We start from the raw sequence: 18,930 nt of genomic DNA on the forward strand, positions 1-18,930 counted from the left end.
ACTCTTTATCAGAGGGTTCTTTTCATAATCAAACAAACTCTTTATCAGAGGGTTCTTTTAGATGTCAGTTTTAACATGTCTGATTTCATTTGCTTTTTCATGTTTTTTTTCTTATCAAGTTGTGTTAAAAAATAGGTTTCATTCCTTTAAGAGTCTTTTTTTAGTTTAGTTGATAGTGCTACAGTAACTTGCTAAAAGACTTTCATAAGCTGCCAAAACAGTAAAAGTCAAATGTTTTACATGTACCTACATGTGTATATTTGAAAAAATGCACTGCATTTTTGAAGGCCAAAATAATTTTTGAATAGTCTCCCAGTAGGCAAAAATCTCCCCAAATGTTTGATTGACTTTAATCAGTCTTTACCTTCATAAAGTATGTGTAACACTGTCATGATGAATTTGATAGATATAGCTTCCCACTTCAAAGGGGTACTCCCACAAAATCAATGAAAAATTAAAAATCTCTCAGATAAAGACGAAAGATTGTGAGAGGTTTATGGTTAAAAGTACTATTTTTTCTGTGGAAAAATACTGTTGAATTATGAAAAATCTTTTAAATTTGAAAAAATCCCATATTAATTATTCCAAAGGTTAACAGTTATGGATAGGACAAAAAAAGGTTATTAACAACACGATAAGTTAATCCATCTATATTGATGTGTTTTAATAGAAATGATATCAGATGGTACTGGAGGTGAGAGTAACTTTGAGTGGCAGGTTTCTCTTAGGTACCACATGGACATCAATACAGTTCTCAGGGCCAAGACGGAGGCTGTTGACATGGAAGTTCATCCTCCACTTCACCAACTTGGCAAGAAAGGAAGTAGACCAAGAAAGACAACTCTTCCCAAACCAAGAGTTGAGGCTACCATTGGTATGTGTTCTAGATAATTTCACTTTTGATGAAGAAAATTGTATTAATGGTACAATCAGTTAAATATTCCTAAATCCAACTGCAGCAGCATATTATCTGTGCTTTTCTTTTTTTTTACATTTTAAAGCATGCATATCGCATCCAACCTAATTTTCCAGAAAAATTTTTAAAGAAAAGGAAATTCAGTTGTACTTGCCTTACATATCATTTTCAGTACATGGTACATTGACAATTAGAGAATCATGTCATGAATATCTATTTAGAATGTTCTCTCCTTCACACAGAAGAGCCACCGAAGTTGACCAGAACCAAGACAACAGTATCCACTGACTACCATTTCAGCCTGTGTTACCTCCAACAGTTAGGGAACACATTTACCTATGATTATGAATACCAGGGCCCTGTACAGAGATTGGCCATTACTCCCCTGACAGAAAGGGCATTTTTATCAATGACACAGGCCCTGAAATACTTTCAGAGTGCCACATTGGTTGGTCCATCTGGTGTGGGCAAGTCTGAGACCATTAAGGAACTGATGAAGGTATATATCATGATATTGGCTTGATGGAAATAAACGTTAGCTAATGGTTCTATCAATGTCTTTTAATATCAACTTAAGTTGACATTTAAATTGTAAATCTAGGTTGAAATTACATGGTTATTTTTTTTAAGGGAGGTTAGTTCATTGAAAAAAAAAAAAAAAACCTACTTGCACATATGGACATAATCAATGCAGATTTTATGATGTTGTTTACTAGCCCTCAAAACAATTGTATACAAAAACTCACTTTACAGAAACAAAGCATACAGGAGATTAACCATTGCTTGTATATTTTCTTTATGTGATATCTTGGACTTAACTCATCTTCAATCTTTATTTAGATGTTTGGTAGGAATTTAGTGACTGTGAACTGTAATGAAGATATAACCTTACCTATGATGACCCAGTACATGATGGGAATGGTCCAGTCTGGCAGTGGTGTACTGTTTGATGATACAGACAGACTGACAAAAGGTAATGGCAATGCAATAGCTCAAAATGACAGAGTATATAATGGCAATTGTCTGTACTGTTTGAAGATACAGACAGACTGACAAAAGGTTAGGGCAACACAATAGCTTATGATGACAAAGTACATAATGAGGAAGTAGTGTTCATTTGATAACATAGGCAAACTGACAAAAGGTAAGGAACTGCTTTAAACAGAGCCTTAGCTATAACCATGACATATTACCCTCTCTGTGGTGGTAGGGATCAAGTATGGATAAAGGGAAATGGTAAGGTAGTGCTTTAAAAGATGCCTGCACTATAACCATAAAACATTATTCATTTCACGATGAAAGTGTCTACCTGATTTTCTTCTGCTTTGTGAAATGCTTCTTGTAAGCCAAATTTTACCTCTTAGTTCTTTTTAGTTTGTATTTCCTTTTTTTGCTGATACCTTCTTAGTTTGGCCTTGTAAAATAAGGTCTGAAAATGTCTAGTTAGCCAGGGATGAACTATTGAATAAGACGGAAATCAAATCAACTCTAAAACTGAAACAGTCCTAATATGTACAAACTTCTTTTTTAGGTCTGATGTCTGTAACAGCACAACATCTGGACTACATTAGGACTGCATTGAAAACACTAGAAATCTCCAGTGAAAACCAGTATAAAATTAGAGGCCAACCTAGGTTTGATAAGGTATTGAATTAAGTATATGTGGACCTTGAAATTCATATACTTCCTGAAGTCTCTACTTATCTCTGTCCTTTCATTCCAGTTGACCTAGATACCTATACATGATTGATACTTATTTGTCCCTACATCAAATGAAATGAATGTAAAATTTTCAATATGTTTTTGAAATTCAAGTCTTGCCCAAGTGGAATGCAGAGGAAGAGGCGTAAAGATGTTGAATTTAACATACAAGATTTTCCATTTATACATTATTGAACAAGTGTCAATAATTTTTTTTTCTGTTAATATTATTACTCATTGTTGAAGTCCATTTGAGACCTGGTATTGTGACCAAGATGGTAGTATAATGCTAGAAGCAATAGACATGTACAAGAGTTTCTGACTGGATGTCACCTTGTTGACTTCTGTATATAAGCTGGTCTGAGTTCTGCCTTTAACATGAAAGTACCACTCACCAAGTAAAAAATTGGTTTAGAGAAACATATCTAGGTTCAACTGAGAATGAAAGTGTGAAGAAAGTAGCATCCTGAGGAATTTCAGAGAATTTATGATCCATTTATACAATTTTTCTTTTTTTTTCTTTGTGAGCTTTCTAATTTTTGCCATAACCACATTTATAATTTTACTAACAATCAGTCATTAAATAATTTTTTTTTCATTTTTAAGGTTTCCCAACTTTACTTGTATATTGATCTCTCCTAACATTTTTTGACAAAGCTGATAATATAAGCAGAGATAAGCTTTATTTTGCATCATATTAAAATACATACTGTTATATAATGTATTTAGAACAGAACATTTATGTAAAGAGCTTTCAACTGCTTTTATTTATTACACTGTGCAAATGGTTTTTTGATAAGTATAAAATTTTGTCATATCAAGATGTGTTACTAGCTTTTCTTACAGGTGGACAATTTTAAAGAAGGCTAAATAGACTACGATATGAGGGGGTCTTTCTCAAAATTCCAATCTTTTGGGAAGAAGGATTATGATTTTAGGCTTCTTGCTCTTGATGAAAACACTATTGTCTCAAAGCTTTCATAGTTGGTTTTGTGATTTATATTTTTTCAATAAGTTATGATTGAAAAAAATGTACATGTATGGTTTATCATTTTATATTTTCCATGTATGTTAACACTATAGCTTGTTCTATTTTCAAATACACTAATGCTGCACTTCTAAATATAGATTGGATTGATTTATACTATATCAGTCTAAAAACAACAATGATAAAAGTGCTACAGAGGAAAAAAATGTACAAAAATTCACCTGTGCATATGTAATGTTCATACAAAGAATTTTCCTTCAGTCAATACATTATATAAGGACTGTTAGATTATATTGACCTCAGACTTTTGTCCTTGGTTGATATAACCTTATTTGGCCATTATATGACATACTGACCTTGTCTAAAGTCCATTAAGTAATTGTTTTATTGGATTCAGTTTCACTTCTAAAATGTTGCAGAATTTACACTTCTCAAAAATTTCCTGCTGTACAGTTTATACAACGTTATTTCAATTTTTTTGATCCTGTATAATTTTCAGATTTATACAGTGGTATGTTATATAAACTACATGCTAATAGTATACTAGGAGTTTTCACAGAAATTTAGTTTTATGGCCAGTTATTTCCCTTTAATAACAGCTTGCTTTTTGTAGGAGATTGGCTTGTCGCTTAATTTGAGTGTACAATACTAAAATAATGATTTATTTTATGTATGAAACCAAATGGGGGAAAAATGCATACAATAAAAACACAAACATTACCAATAAACAAGTAATACATGTAGATGCATTCAGAGTATAATGTCTACCATTTGCAGCTTTATATATGAATTGTTATTGTCAACTTATCTGATTTCCTTTGGTAACAATATTTAAAGTAGGATGAAGGAAATGATGGCAAGTCACATGATCATTAACGATATCTCATTGGATATCACATTTGTACCAGTATGTTTATACTTATTTTCAGATGGACATGTTACAGTTAAATGCTTCATGCTCATCTGCCAATAATAGTTTAGTACCATTTTTTTATCCATGACAGTAACTCTCTTGTTTTTTCTGTAATTTCTGATTTATGGGACTTCAAACATTGTTAAACGAGGGGAAATCAACATCATGTGCCAAAGTACAGTTGATCATTACTCTGAATATACCTACTATGTAACAGAGCTAACAGAGAATTACAAGTTGTTGTTATCTAAAACGTGCTCTAAATCACAAACATGTAGTAATCTGCTAGTATGCTTGCTTGTATTGTTAGAATAGCTATATTCCACTGTATGATGTCACTGAATGACACTAAAGTAGGAAATATATAATGTATTCTATTGCTTAGTGACCATGTTTGATAAGTAATTGGGTTTACCATTGCAAACTCCAGCTTCACAAAGACGTTAAAAAGTACTTGTGTCAAAAAATATTCTCATTTCTCATATTGTTCAAAATATTTGATGACATGAGTAGAGTGGCACTGCAGCCTGGTGTTTAAATCTACTCTTTTTACTCTTTGCCTACTTTTGTTTTTTCAGAAATTCTTCTCTTTTATTTCAAACTACTGTATTTTCTGTAATAACAGGGGAAAATAATGATCTAGATTTATTTTTTATACTAGGATTTTCTAATTACATACATATGTTAACTTCAATTCTACATTTGGCTAATAACACGGTCCTTATAACCTTCTCTCATTACTTTTAAGATGTTGACCCTGTTCATTTTCAAGTCACATTGATATATTCCTGTAAATAAGATTGACTAAAGGTTTTGCTCCAGTTAAATATTTGTTTTACAGAAAGCAGGGATAGGTGATAAGGTTATCAGAAGAAACTCTCTGACGACCCTTCACCCTCTACCTACAACAGCTATGGCTAAAGTAGAAAGACAGAATACAGTACCACATGGATTCAATGTAAGTTTATATCTTGTGACTGAACAGGTAGCAAGTTTATATTATATAGGACAGTTTTAGTTGATTGAATTTGTTTTAAAGATCATGTTTTCTCCATATTGCAGAATTTTGTGTCCATTAGGCTTTAGTGAATTGGCCATACATATATTCTGCAAAGTCAGAAATTTTTTATGTCGGTAATGGAAGTTTGAATGTTTGGCTTGACCCTGAAGGCTACTGTTTATCAATTTATCATCTAATTATTTATAGGAGAAAGGATTGGTGACTTACTTTGAAGATGCCTGGGTTTCTGAAAGAAGGAGAAGACATTCTATAGAGAAGGAGATAGAGATCAAAGAATCAGACCTGTACAAGAATAACAGACCCCCTCCTCTGTTCTATGGTAATATTCTTTGTCCTAATAGCACATATGTTTTCAGCAGCTAAAAGAATTAATTTTACTAGGTTTGACTTTTTTAAGCGAACGAAAACTGTAAAAGTTTATTGCATTAAATTTAATTTCTTGAAAATTAGGAGCCTTCCATATTGTCATATATTTCTTCTGTATTTCATGACTGTTTTGGACATTTTGTTGTCACAGAAGTAGATTTTTGTTTAGATTAGTATTGAAGAAAATAGCTGGCTCACAGAAAAAAAAAATTATTTTGATATCTCAAAGATAATTCTTAAATCTGAAAGCAGTGCTGCTTTAGATCTAGAATGTAAATGATAACATGAATTTATCGGTACATTTAAGGAGGTAGACCTAGAGTAAGAGACATAAATCTTTAAATCAGTGATATGTTTGTTTCATATTCAGTTTCACCAAAGCCTTTTGAGCTTTCCTTTGAAACAGAATAAAATCAGTCCAAGTTACTTTGATACTTACATGAGATGGTTGTAAAATTGTAAATACAAATGTTCCAATGATTTGTAAGAGTTGTGTCCCTTACCCTAGGTCTACATCCTTAAGTCTAAAACTTTTAATTTGTCCATATCCAGAGCATGTGAAGAGCAAGGGTAAAAAGAATGCAGTAGCTCCTGACTATAGCAAGCTTCTTCAGGAAACAGGATATGAACAAAGGATTCTGGGTAATATCATGTTTAATGGGAAGCTTATCCAAGCCAGTGCAAACTTCTCATGTTTCATGACAATGAACACTGACAATCCTGCTTATAGAGACATTCCAGAGGCATATAGGGTAGGTAAAGCATCAAAGGACAGATTCAAAATGTCCATGTCATTTATATTAAGAGAAAAAGCAGAATTTTAAATGCGATTGAAAATTCAAGCAAATAGCATGGGAGTAGTGCCAATTAATTGGCATATCAGTAATTTTGAATTGAATGGTCATTTGAATAAAATTATACTGGTATATTTTCTCCCAATGGCTAAATGATGTTAATGTTAGGCATGTTTTATATATTCCCTTTTAGAACCTGATGAGACCTTGTGCCATGATTGTACCTGATACCTACATGATAACAGAAACAGCATTGTGTTGTCATGGTTTCCAAGAATATAAACCAATGGCAAGAAAGCTTACATTTTTGCTGAAGACTCTAAAAAATCAGGTGATTTTTTTTATATTTTAGTTTGAAAAGGATTTTGATATGAAGTAGTATATATTACTATCCTACATATTCATTTTATTATACCTTGCACTGAAGAAGGTCATAAGTTGATTGAAAATTGTGCTTGTGTTTATATTCTCTTTATCGGTATATATATATATATATATATATATATATATATACATACATACATACATACATACATATATATTATCAATATGCTTCAGTTGCCAAGAATGAAGCAGTACCAGTTTGGTTTGAAGGACGTAAAGAATATTGTTGCTGTAGCAACTGCTAAGCTGAGGGATGATAAATTTGTACTGGAGCTGAGAGGTAGGGTTTGTTCTTTGTATGCTTTCTATACCACAAGGTGATAAATTCATACTGATAGATTTCCTACATTACTGGGACCATGATAAGATCATCATAATTAACAGTCATTGAAAGACATTGTTGAAAGGACCACACAGGTGTTGTGTAGTAGTGAAACCGGCCACATTTGTGTCACTGATTAGGCTAGCTAGATGTTTATTGAATTCTGTATCAGTTTTATTGAATTTGTATAAAACTTAATTCAAGGGCCAGATGAGGCATAAACTGTAGAGAAAGAAATGATGTCATACAAAATAGACAAGAGAAGAAAAAAGCATAAAAAAACTGTTAACATGCAATCTAGACCATAAATTTGTAGCTTAGACAAAGGTACATTTGCTACAATATTTTTTTTCTACAATTACTGCATGGTTATGAATGATGTACTAATTTTCAGAAACAGAAGAAGGTGAGACTCCCAGCTCTGACACCTCAACAGAAATTGACAAATCTCTTGAAGAACATTGCATGGTATACTCCCTTAAGGGTGTAATACTGCCTAGCTTAGAGAACGAAGATGACAAAGCAGTATTTATGAACCAGCTGAGAGACATGTTCCCAATGTGTGCCAGTTCACGAAGCACCACAGAACATATCTATAACCATGAACTTGTAAAATCTCTCAAGGAACAGTTCAAGGAAGATAATCTTATTGTGTCTAAAGAACTGATAGCTAGGGTTAGTATAATTTGTTTGTCAGGGTGGGTATTTTGAAGCCTTCTTAAAATTAAACCTACTAACTGTTCCATACATATTGCTTTCACAATCATGAAAGTTGAAATTTGATTGGCTGAACAAATTAAAGTAGAATAGAGGTCTAATTTTTAATTTGTTTGTCATTTTTCAGTTAAAAAGAAATTTTAATGGTCTGGCATTGAAAATTTTAGGACCATTTTATCAGGTTATTTATGAATTATGATAAGAAGTATTGATGCTAACGAGAGAACACATACATGAACAAAACAATGCTAGGTCAAAAAGTCAAAGAGCAAATCACAGAACATAACAGAACTGAAAAAAAAAAAAACAGCATGAACTGGGAAATCAAGTTTCTTACATCGGTCCCAAATATTTAGAAAAAATTGCTTACTTATTTTTGTGTAAAAGTTATTCTACCTTGATGAGAACATTCTTTTAATTGGTTGCAAAGAAAAAGAAATTGTTAGGTTAAAATTTGAGAATTATGACCTATATTTTACATACTATTTTTCAGATGCTCCAAATAAATACTGCAATAGAGATGAGAAAAGGTATAATCCTATCTGGGCCAACTGGAAGTGGTAAATCTACTGCATGGCTGACACTCTCCCGTGCTATCAATAGGCTGAATTATCTCCTCTTTGCTCCAGATCATTCTAAGGATGAGCTGTCTACTGATAGAGATCTGATTTTCCACCAGAAAAAGAAACTGAAAGTGAGTCAGCATAGTATGGGTTATTTTTTCAAAGTTTCAGTGATTTTTTTTTTAAATTTTAGTTAAGGTTATGAAACCTGGTATCTTTTTGCCACATTTACATTGTATTTTGAATTCTACCTTTAGTTAAGTTAACATTTTCCTGTGGATAATGCCCTATTACATCAAATCTATATTTAAACCTAAGTGAGTTTTGAATATTTATTAGGAAATTGGCACAACCCTTTCAAGGGCATCTGAAGTAAGTGACATCACTTGATAACATATATGAAGCATGTTTGACCAATGTAATCTATAGAAAATTGAATAAGAAAAGCTTGATATGTGTGCTGCATTAAGATAGATAACTACACATAATCACGTATTCTAATAGCATAAATAGAAGTTAATGTTACTTTAGTATATGAGAGATAACTTGTGAATATTAATCATTGAAAAAGCATGGTTTTCTCACATTATATAATTATGAGGAAAAAAATCCTGTCACATCTAACAGAAATTCACCCAGTATACCACAAAGGTACAAATGTATAAGAGATAAGAAGCATGACCTTAAAAATAATTGCTTTTATTGTTAGAACATGCAGAATGGATTACTATAAACTAGGGAGTTTTGCAGACATGTACGTTCATTGTTTTAGATCTGTATGTGGTTCTAGCTTTTTTCAAAATCAGCAGATATCTAATTCAATCAAAGTTAATTCCTCGGTTCTCAGGCCATTTGCATTTTGTCATGAAAAGAAATGAGGGAGAGAGGCATTTTTAATGTCCCAAAAATGGTGATAGTACTTTTTGCATTGTTTATAGACAATATTAATAATGAAGGAGATGCTTTTGTAAGCTTTATTGTATTGATATGCCAGTTAAAATGAATAATGATTCACCTGCCAAAGAGACAAATAAGGGCATAAGAAAGAAAAACTTACTTTCAGTTGGCCTAATGTTAATAATGAAAATAATATGTAGTGTTTAGTGTAACAGTTATCAGTTTACAAAAAAAAAAACATTGCAATATTCACATGCTGTGGCCTTTGTGACGTGTCAACTAGCATCATCTAATACATGTATTGTTATTTGTATATAAAAACATGTATAATGACATTCCAAAGGGAGATAAATTATCTTTATTTTTATTACCATTTACTGAAAATAATTGCTGGTAATACTCACAATATTCACACACATGCTAAGACCCTCCTACCTTGTCTCCAACCTCATGTTTTGTTTATAATTAGTACAACTTTCTGAAAGCTTGAAATTAAAAAAAAATGAAATTCTTAATTACAGATTTATGTGAAAGTTTGATGTTAAATTAGAGGGGAAAATGTGATTTTTTTTTATTTATTGCAATATAGTATTTGATGAATTTGCTCTGAATGATTATCAGCTGCACTGCAGTATTTCTTATTTCAATTTAATCATTCACAACTGATGAGTGAAAGTTATAATTCTTATATAAGTTGTACTGTATTTTGGTCAGCTGTTTAGTCAGATTAACTCTCTTTGACTTCTAATAATGATTTAAGTATGGTTTTTCTTTAAAATTATACAGATGAGATCATTCCTCCTTGAAAAAATTAGCTCTAAGGAGCTATGATATACCTATACATCTTTTAAAAGGATATTCCCTACTATGTTACCCATGGACAGTCATAATAGATCATGAATTTGTGACTTAATATATATAGAGTCAATTTATCATTGGAATTTTACTGATAGTTTTTAATAGTTCAGTACCAGTAGACAACTTAATTTTGGCCCCCAATATCTTTGAAAATCAAACATTGCTTAGTCTTTTATTGTACAGACTAATATCTATGGCAATACTGCAGGCTTAATTCTTTGAAACTGTATTATTGATTCACATGTATTATCCATTTGCTGTTTCTGTGTGGTTTTAGGTAGAGCCATACTTAAAGTTCTCACAGTAATAATAATGTTTGTTTTACACAGGAAACCCTTGACAAAGTTGGTGACAATATTGATGAGGAAGTAAGTTGTCACATGACTAACATGTGATTGATATAAAATGTCACATGATTTGACATGTGATTGACTAACAAAGTTAACTTTTTTAATGTATAAATGTTGTATCTGCTCTTATGTTTCTAATCTTAGCTATCATAGGGCTTTGCTTGTGGTCAGTTCTGTGCTGCTGATTTAGAAGCTAGAAGTATATTCAATTTGGTCAATTTTGATAGAAGTCTTTTTAGGAGATATCTTTAGATTTGCTCTTGGATATTCATTAAGATATTTCCCCTTTATAGATTTTAGGGTGGTAGAGGGCAAAGTATCTAGTCAGCTCATTTTCTTGTTTTAGAAAACTTCATGTGAATGTTAAACTTGTAAGTAACCAATCCCTATCAGTGAATAGTTTTGTAACAGACTTTTTGCAAGGCAGGTATGATTACTAAAGAAGACCAACTGGTTGTAAATCCAGCTGATATTTGAAAATAATTATTCAGAAATTATGAATTGTGTTAAATTGACTTTATCCCAAAATTAGTCTAGTATTTTATGACTGCACACATTTCCTCTGCAAGGCCACTTCAAAATATGATTGGGGTTATATCTATGGGGGATATTGTAGAGCGGATTAATTGTATGATCTTTCTAAAAGACTTAACACAGCTTTTGTCAAAGATTTTTCAAGACTAAACCATCTTTACTAACTTTCCCAAACCTTTGTTCTTCCAAAAGACAGGACTTCCTTTACTCTCATTTTACTCATTGGTTCCAATGTAATTTAACAACTGAATCACCTACAACGCTAATATATCTTGGATGATACTTATTCAGCTGTTAGCTATAAACTTGAGCTTTCTCTTATAAGCTTTAAAGTCTCAGTCTTTAGTGCTTTATCTTTTTAGTGTCTAGAGTTTCTATAATTTCTTGCTTTTCTCTTCAGTCTTTTCTTCAATTACATAAAAATAAAGCTGTTTTTGAAATAACTCAAAAATATGAATTAGTCATTTATCTCTGCTAAGCTTTCTATTACTTTTGTTAAAGGTCTTTTAATCCAATTTACAAAGTAGAATACTATATTTATATAGTAATGACATTTGAACCTTGATAACACTAGTCACATCAAAATTAATAATCTATATACATTTTTACATCAATCAGGGTCAAATTAGATATTTGGAATGAAGGAAGGATATCAAAAGATAAATTTTCTTTTTTGTAGTTTTTGAAAGAAATTTCTGCACCTGAGATTCCAAAGGCCAAAAGAATGAAGAAGACAACTAGGATGTTGAATGTTATGGGTCGAGTCACTGATGCAATCAATGACCTTGATTCTCCAAAGGTCAAAGAGTGTGCTGAGTATCCCAAGGTTGATGTTGTGAGAATGAATCCTACAGCTGTTTCTCCGCAGGAAGTAAGTTTACTTTATTTTTAACTTTATATACCTGCCTAATCAACCACAGCTGTTGAACCTGAAAATTATTTGATTAGACAGGGTTTTGGAAAAGACAGGTAGAAAATAAAAAAGTGAATCTTAGGACTGGCAAAAAGTGTCAGATTATGCATGATACTGGTCCTGCACCATAAAGCATGACGAATTACGTAGTCCGAGAATATTCTTGACTGTTTTTGTCATCAAGAAACCTGAAGATTCTGATATGTGTTACCATAAGAGTGAAGAATATTTTCAGACTTACTTATTTTTCAAGTTCTATGACACCCAGGTCAGTATGTACTCAGGTCATAGATAAAACTAGTTACTAAATTATTCCTAAATTAATTTTAATGCTGTCTTGCTACAAAAAATTTAATAATTTGACATGGGACGATAGAAGATTGTTGTCAAGTTCTTATGAGCATCAATGTTAAAAACTAATTGTATAATGGAATTATGATACAAGTCCATATATAAAATTTTGAAATATGTTTGCTGTTGTATATATATGCACAATGTTTATCCTTCCAGTTTCTTGGTACATTTTCTAAGGGATTGTGGGAAGGTGGGATTTTCCCAAAGATCTTAAAGGACTCAACATTCTTGTCTGAGGCTGTTAGAAACTATATCACTGGACTGAAAGACAAGAAATCCAAAGGTCTGGAACTTCCGTCAGTCTTGGTCAGATGGATTGTATTAGATGGAGTTATGCATCCTATTTGGACTGAGAGCACAAACACTTTATTTGACGATGAGAATAAATTGTCGATGGCAAATGCAGGAAGTGTAGATCTGAAAGGTATGTTACTTAGTTTTCTGTCTTTGAGATATTACAGATGGAAAACACTTTTATTTCCATTTTATTAGATTTTGGAATATCAATGTTAATAGTTATGCATTTTATCATTGGTTGATCTTTTCATAAATCTTCTGTAAAAGATATGTCTTTAAGCTTCTAAGAAACATTTATTTACATCTTTGAGGCAAGAATAATTTGTTTTATTTTAAACATAAGAAGTCCTGAAATAAACAGTTTTTCCACCCATAAGTCAATGCAGAATTCTTCTCTATTTTGAAATCTTTTTATTCAAATATTAAAATGTATATTTAGACCGATATGGACACATCAAACCTCGTGTCTGGCCACCGTTGGAAGGTACTGTTTTATAGATAATAGTTATTGTGTAAAACAAACAAAGCATGCTATAGTGGCTAAATTAGGACTGTCTTAGAAATCACAAGTTAATTGGACAAGATTTAAACTAGATTGTTATAGCATGAATTAGTGGTGTACTTCAGTATCTCTGTGGTTGAACCACTATCTAAATAGTTTGGCATGTTAATCTGTCTTTTCTGATAGTTTTTCCCTATTTTTATACACTACCAGAAGTGGCTAGGTATTATGTGATACCTTCTGAAAAGTTGTTTGTCTGTCTGTTTTCTGATGATGATAACAAGCCTATGGATTATTTTGAAATTTTGCCCATTTGTTTAATACCATTATACTGAAGTTAAGTTAAATTTTCAACAAAATCCAAGATGTTATTTTTCATTTAGGCTTTTTTCACATTTTGCCACCCTCTTTTTCTTTCACCATTATATGGCAGGGTATCACTTAATGTTCCATCAATGCCCAATTTTTATTTTTAAGATAAAATATTTTAGAGGATGATGTAAAGGTACAATTCTTTTGTTTGTTAATCTATGGTACATATAATGTTTTTCCGTAATAGCCTTTACAGTAACCAGTAGATGGGGATATTATTGAAGGGTTTCAAAACTTTCAATTTATAACCCAACTGCTGACGAAATGGCTGAAAACAAACCTTAAGTAATTTAATAGGAATCTAATTATTAGTATGACCTGCTATTAGGTACATATATCATTACATGAAATACATGAAGTTATTTTTTTGAAATATTCATAGCAAACTGGCAAAGTTCTAAAAGAAGAAATTTTTGTGCTTTGTCTATCATTCCATCTGTCAAACTTCCCATTACATGTTATTCATTGGCATGAATGTAAATTTGTTTGTATTAGGTTTTTTCTTGATGATGAAATATTATTATTAAAAAAAAAAAGAAGATACATATTACAATGTACACTAATGTAGGAAAGTACATGTTATTTTATACAGAATAGTATTGAGAGTGTGAAGTCTTCTGTCTGCTACTTCTTCTTGTTTGGTTTGTGATATAAGTTCAATCAATACAACTTTATATTCAGAGGTTGATTGGATATACTGATTGTTCTTCCCCTCACAAATTAAGTTGTGAAGGGAAATCTGTACATTTGTCATTTTGTTTTTTTTTTCTGTCCCTCTGTGAAATCCTTGTAATCATCTTGAATCAACACATTTTAGTAAAACAAAATCAAAATCTAGGAGCTCATCTTTTCTCATGATCATAGGCCAAAAATCATTCGATAGTTTACACTATTAATTCTTTTACAGCCTTTTGAACAGTCTAAAATCAAAATTCTGTTCCAAATTTAGTGCTTTGGAAAATCTGGCTCATACATTTAAGATCATATGTCAAAGGTTAAGGCTACAAAAAGACTTTTAAGTTATTTGACATCCTTATAACACTAAAATCTTTTAAATGGCATTTACCATTTTTGGTGCGTACATATTTCTTAGATAAAACTTGAACCATATCTGTTTCCAAGGTCATGAGTCATATTTCAAGGTCACAGTGTCTTTCAAATGAAGAGGATGCCACACTTCCTGTTGCAAAATCTGAACCCTAAAAATCAAACAAGTGATGAATAAAATCAAATGAATATCTTTATCTGTCTTCAATTCACTGTTCTGCATGATGCTTAGTAGCAGTACAAGTACATGCCAATCTCTCTTATTTAAATGTTGGGGAGGGGATTATAATAGCTGCTTGGTTTGCACAATAATTAGTTCTAGTTTGTTATATTACAAGATTGCATTACAATCTAGTTGTATTATTTTTGCAGTAATTAGATGATGCATTTATTGCAGTAACCTAGTTATATTTATTGCGATAACTTAGTTGTATTTATTGCAGTAATGTTTTAGTTATAGTTTTCAGAGTTGTTACAACATGTTAGAATCAGGCTATAGAACTGAGGAATTATCTCTTTGTTAGTTTTGTATCATGCAGATGTTTTTTATATGCCCATCTTTTGATAGGTGCATTATTGTGTTCCGCTGTTCATTCATCTATCCATTAACCCACAATATCATATCAGACCTCTTAAACATATCCATGTTTTTATGATAATTCACAAAAAAAAACTTTTTAAGAATGTTAATATTTTTTTCTCTTCTGCCACCAAACTTTTTGTACTTAAACATACTTTTAATGATAAAATAATGGTTCAGTTATGGGTTACATTGCTTCCGCTGTTCAGGAGTTATGGTTCTTTTCCATATTTGTGTTCCCCAGGCCAGAGTGGTCCTTTAACATTTTACTAAAATTTTAAATAGAATATTCAGCAGAAAATCCAAATTTTGAGAACTAACCCTCTAAAGTCTCAAGCATGTTCTATCAACTTTGAATTTTTGTTTATTTCATCTTTAATTTATTTTAGACACGACAGCATTGATGTATGAAACCAACACGTTGTGTGATGCTTCACCAGCCACAATGTCACGCTGTGTCATTGTAAACTTTGGCATAGAGACAGTTCACTGGAATGCTCTGTTTGAATCATGGAAAAGTACAGCTAAAACTAGATGGGTTCTAACCTCAGCTGCGTAAGTCTGTTTTATGTAGTAGAATTAAAGTTGAAATTACACTTTTTAAAAATAGTTTTAATGGCCAGAAAAAATATTTTTATTATGACTCAATGATAGAAATAAATTATTATTTCTTAATGGATGATCAAAGTTCAGTTTACATACTAGTATATCATGTACCAAGGGTAAAATTATTAATGAGTTGAAAAATCACAAGTTTCTGTTACATGATCATAAAGTAATTTGTAGAATTAATCACAGGTCTCACTAACCACTTCTAATGTTTCCATTACTTTACATGTTAAAAAAGTAATTTTCAAAGTCTCACTGTGAATTCCCAGGACAAATGACATCTTAAAGCTGCATACCGTTACGAAGCTTGGAAAATAAGGCTTCCAAAATCATTATGCTAATGGTACAATGATAGTAGAAATTCTTCACAAAATTTACTTGAATAAATAATACTGAAAATCCACATTTTTACCTGTTCTGCTAACTGACAGCATGGAGGCAAATTACTCACACATGTAAACAATATTCATACACTTTTGTAGTTAATTACATATATAATTTTAAAGTACACATTCTCAGCTTTATTTTGACTACTTTTAATCATAATACACACAAATAATGCACTTACAATGCATATGTCTAGGTTCAGTGTGTTTTTGGTACTACATAGGGGGATAGCCATTTGACCCGGAAGTGGTTAGTGAGACCACAGGCAACATTCATTGATTAATATTACAAGCACCCTAAATAAAGAAATTTTTGCTGTAGTTTTGTTTTGGCTCATTTGGCACCTCTCTCAATAAAACCATCATTAAACACACCAAAATATGTAACGTTTTGGAAACTATATATCAGTGTATTGGTAGGTGTGGACGAAAACAAGATTAGTATAATAATATGTGTCTGCAAAGCAATTAAATTGACCCTGGTAAAACATAGTTATGAAGATGATACTGGTAGTGTTAGATTCTTTTTAGGATAATTAAGGATAGTTTGATTCCACCATGAAGGTAACACAAAAATTCTGAATACACCACAATTAAACATGCATATTTTACAGAAAACCAAAGTAATCCAAAACCAAAATATGCCAGTTTTCAGTATTAATAAATTCATAGGATTTTTGTTTTACTATCTCAGGTCCAAAGTCTGCAATAATGGATTTATAGATTTCTGTTACCACATGAATTCTTCATTTGAATGAATAAAACCAATAAAGTAGGGATCAAATAAAAAGATGCCTTACCTTGAAGGATTCTGCTTTTAATAGGTAAATTCAGTTTTTATATATTTCCAGTCAGTTTTATATGTAACTATAAGTGTCTTTGAAAAATCTGTTCATATTACATTGCAGATTTAAAGTCTGGGAAGACTTAGGTAGAGACATTTTTCCATCAACATTGAAATTCTTGAAGAATGAATGTTGTTCAGCACTATTAGCAGATGTTGGCCAGACTGTTCAGGCAGCAAACCAAGTTAACATGGGTATTCAGGAAATGTCAACATTCCTGAAGATTCTCTCTGCTCTGCTAGATAAGGTGTTCCTTAGAGATGACTTTGAGAAGAAACAAAAGGCCATGGAAAGTGATGGTAATGCTGTTTCCTATTTATGAGGTTCAGCTTTATGCACTTGTCTGTTATTGAACTTTATACACCAGAAATGGACTTATATTGCATTGGCAACTGCTTATCAGTGATTGAAGTTTTTTGGTGTTTCAATGTGTCAAGTGACTGATATTAAAACATTTAAGGTCAAAGGTCAAAGACAGCAACAAGAAAACAAACACAAAAAAAAAACAGACAAACAGCAACTGGCAACTTAAAACAAATATGGAAACAAAATAATAGAATGAAGAACATGGACTCAAACATAGAATTATGGAGATCAGATTTTCCTGTTGAGTAGTCATCATTTGCTTTTTAAGAAACATGCATCCAATTGTTTATGTAATGGTTAACCATTTATTTTTTAGATGATAATAGGAAGACTCCCAGTAGCATGGCTCCTTCCAGACAGGCAACCAGTCGTATGACCAGCAGTTCACAAATAGAACACTTATTACCAAACTACCTAGAAACATTGAAGGGAATGTTTGCTTTCTCTTTTATATGGGGATTTGGTGGCCATATCCATGAAAGGTAATAAAGATTATATTTATGGATGATATTCTGTGTATTGTTCAAGTCATTTGGACCTTTAAAACTTTAAAAATATGGAAATTTTTTGTTATATTTTCATCCAATATTTGCTTGAAAAAGTAATGGGATACTAATAAGTGCATGATGGTTCCCAACCTACACACAGGTAAGATTGAACATGTCAGTTGATATTTCTGGTAAGTGGATGCCACCTCTTGTTTCTTTGGTTTAATCATTTCTTTGTTGAATTTTACAGATATAAAGAAAAGTTCAGTAAGTTTGCCCATGATGCCATGTATAGAGCGACCCACCCAATACGTATTCCATTCCCTGGTACTGTATTTGATTATTGTATAGATGAGTCCAGTGGGGCGTTCATGAGATGGGGAGAGAAACAACAAGACAGAGCCAAAATCTTGGCTGGAGGGTACTGTTTAACACCAGATGTAAGTTCTGAACTACAGCTAAGCTGAAATACCCTATTTTGTGTGTATAGTGTGCATTTATGTATTGTGCGCAGTGCAATTTTGAATGTCTAAATGTGTGAAAAAAAATTTTTAGACTTAGGTTGCAGTAAAACTTTGTAAGACACAAAAATCGATACTTTGCACTTGATTGGTCAATTTATTTATCTTGATGCGGTATTTCCTATGAAAATGTGAAGGAAAGAAACTTCTATGCGGGCTAAAACATCATGTAAACATCAGTAGCTACATAAATTGGATAATTTTAATTTCGAAGCATGATAAAATTGACACAGGATGTATGAAATGGCTTATAAAACAAAATCGAAAGTCGGGAAAATCAGACATTGCCAGTTTTGGTTGTAACTCAAATTTCATAATTTTTCATT

At 31.8% G+C, this 18,930-nt stretch overlaps 1 protein-coding gene across 1 annotated transcript in view; it reads left to right on the forward strand.

Moving 5' to 3' along the window:
• LOC148603607 (dynein heavy chain domain-containing protein 1-like) overlaps positions 1–18,930 on the forward strand; it is a 104,238-nt gene that overhangs the window by 37,507 nt on the left and 47,801 nt on the right. The window contains exons 39-58 of the mRNA XM_088553740.1: positions 671–874; positions 1,159–1,415; positions 1,757–1,889; positions 2,448–2,560; positions 5,360–5,476; positions 5,726–5,858; positions 6,458–6,657; positions 6,893–7,030; positions 7,258–7,363; positions 7,800–8,080; positions 8,616–8,816; positions 9,025–9,057; positions 10,770–10,808; positions 12,004–12,195; positions 12,748–13,015; positions 13,328–13,372; positions 15,779–15,944; positions 17,293–17,528; positions 17,912–18,077; positions 18,334–18,523. Of these exons, the coding sequence (XP_088409866.1) occupies positions 671–874; positions 1,159–1,415; positions 1,757–1,889; positions 2,448–2,560; positions 5,360–5,476; positions 5,726–5,858; positions 6,458–6,657; positions 6,893–7,030; positions 7,258–7,363; positions 7,800–8,080; positions 8,616–8,816; positions 9,025–9,057; positions 10,770–10,808; positions 12,004–12,195; positions 12,748–13,015; positions 13,328–13,372; positions 15,779–15,944; positions 17,293–17,528; positions 17,912–18,077; positions 18,334–18,523 (3,218 nt within the window). The remainder of the gene's footprint in view (positions 1–670; positions 875–1,158; positions 1,416–1,756; positions 1,890–2,447; positions 2,561–5,359; positions 5,477–5,725; positions 5,859–6,457; positions 6,658–6,892; positions 7,031–7,257; positions 7,364–7,799; positions 8,081–8,615; positions 8,817–9,024; positions 9,058–10,769; positions 10,809–12,003; positions 12,196–12,747; positions 13,016–13,327; positions 13,373–15,778; positions 15,945–17,292; positions 17,529–17,911; positions 18,078–18,333; positions 18,524–18,930) is intronic.

Source organism: Perna viridis, chromosome 11, assembly GCF_037379345.1.
Source record: "Perna viridis isolate PV_CMFRI_1.1 ecotype Kerala chromosome 11, ASM3737934v1, whole genome shotgun sequence".
Classification (NCBI taxonomy): domain Eukaryota; kingdom Metazoa; phylum Mollusca; class Bivalvia; order Mytilida; family Mytilidae; genus Perna; species Perna viridis.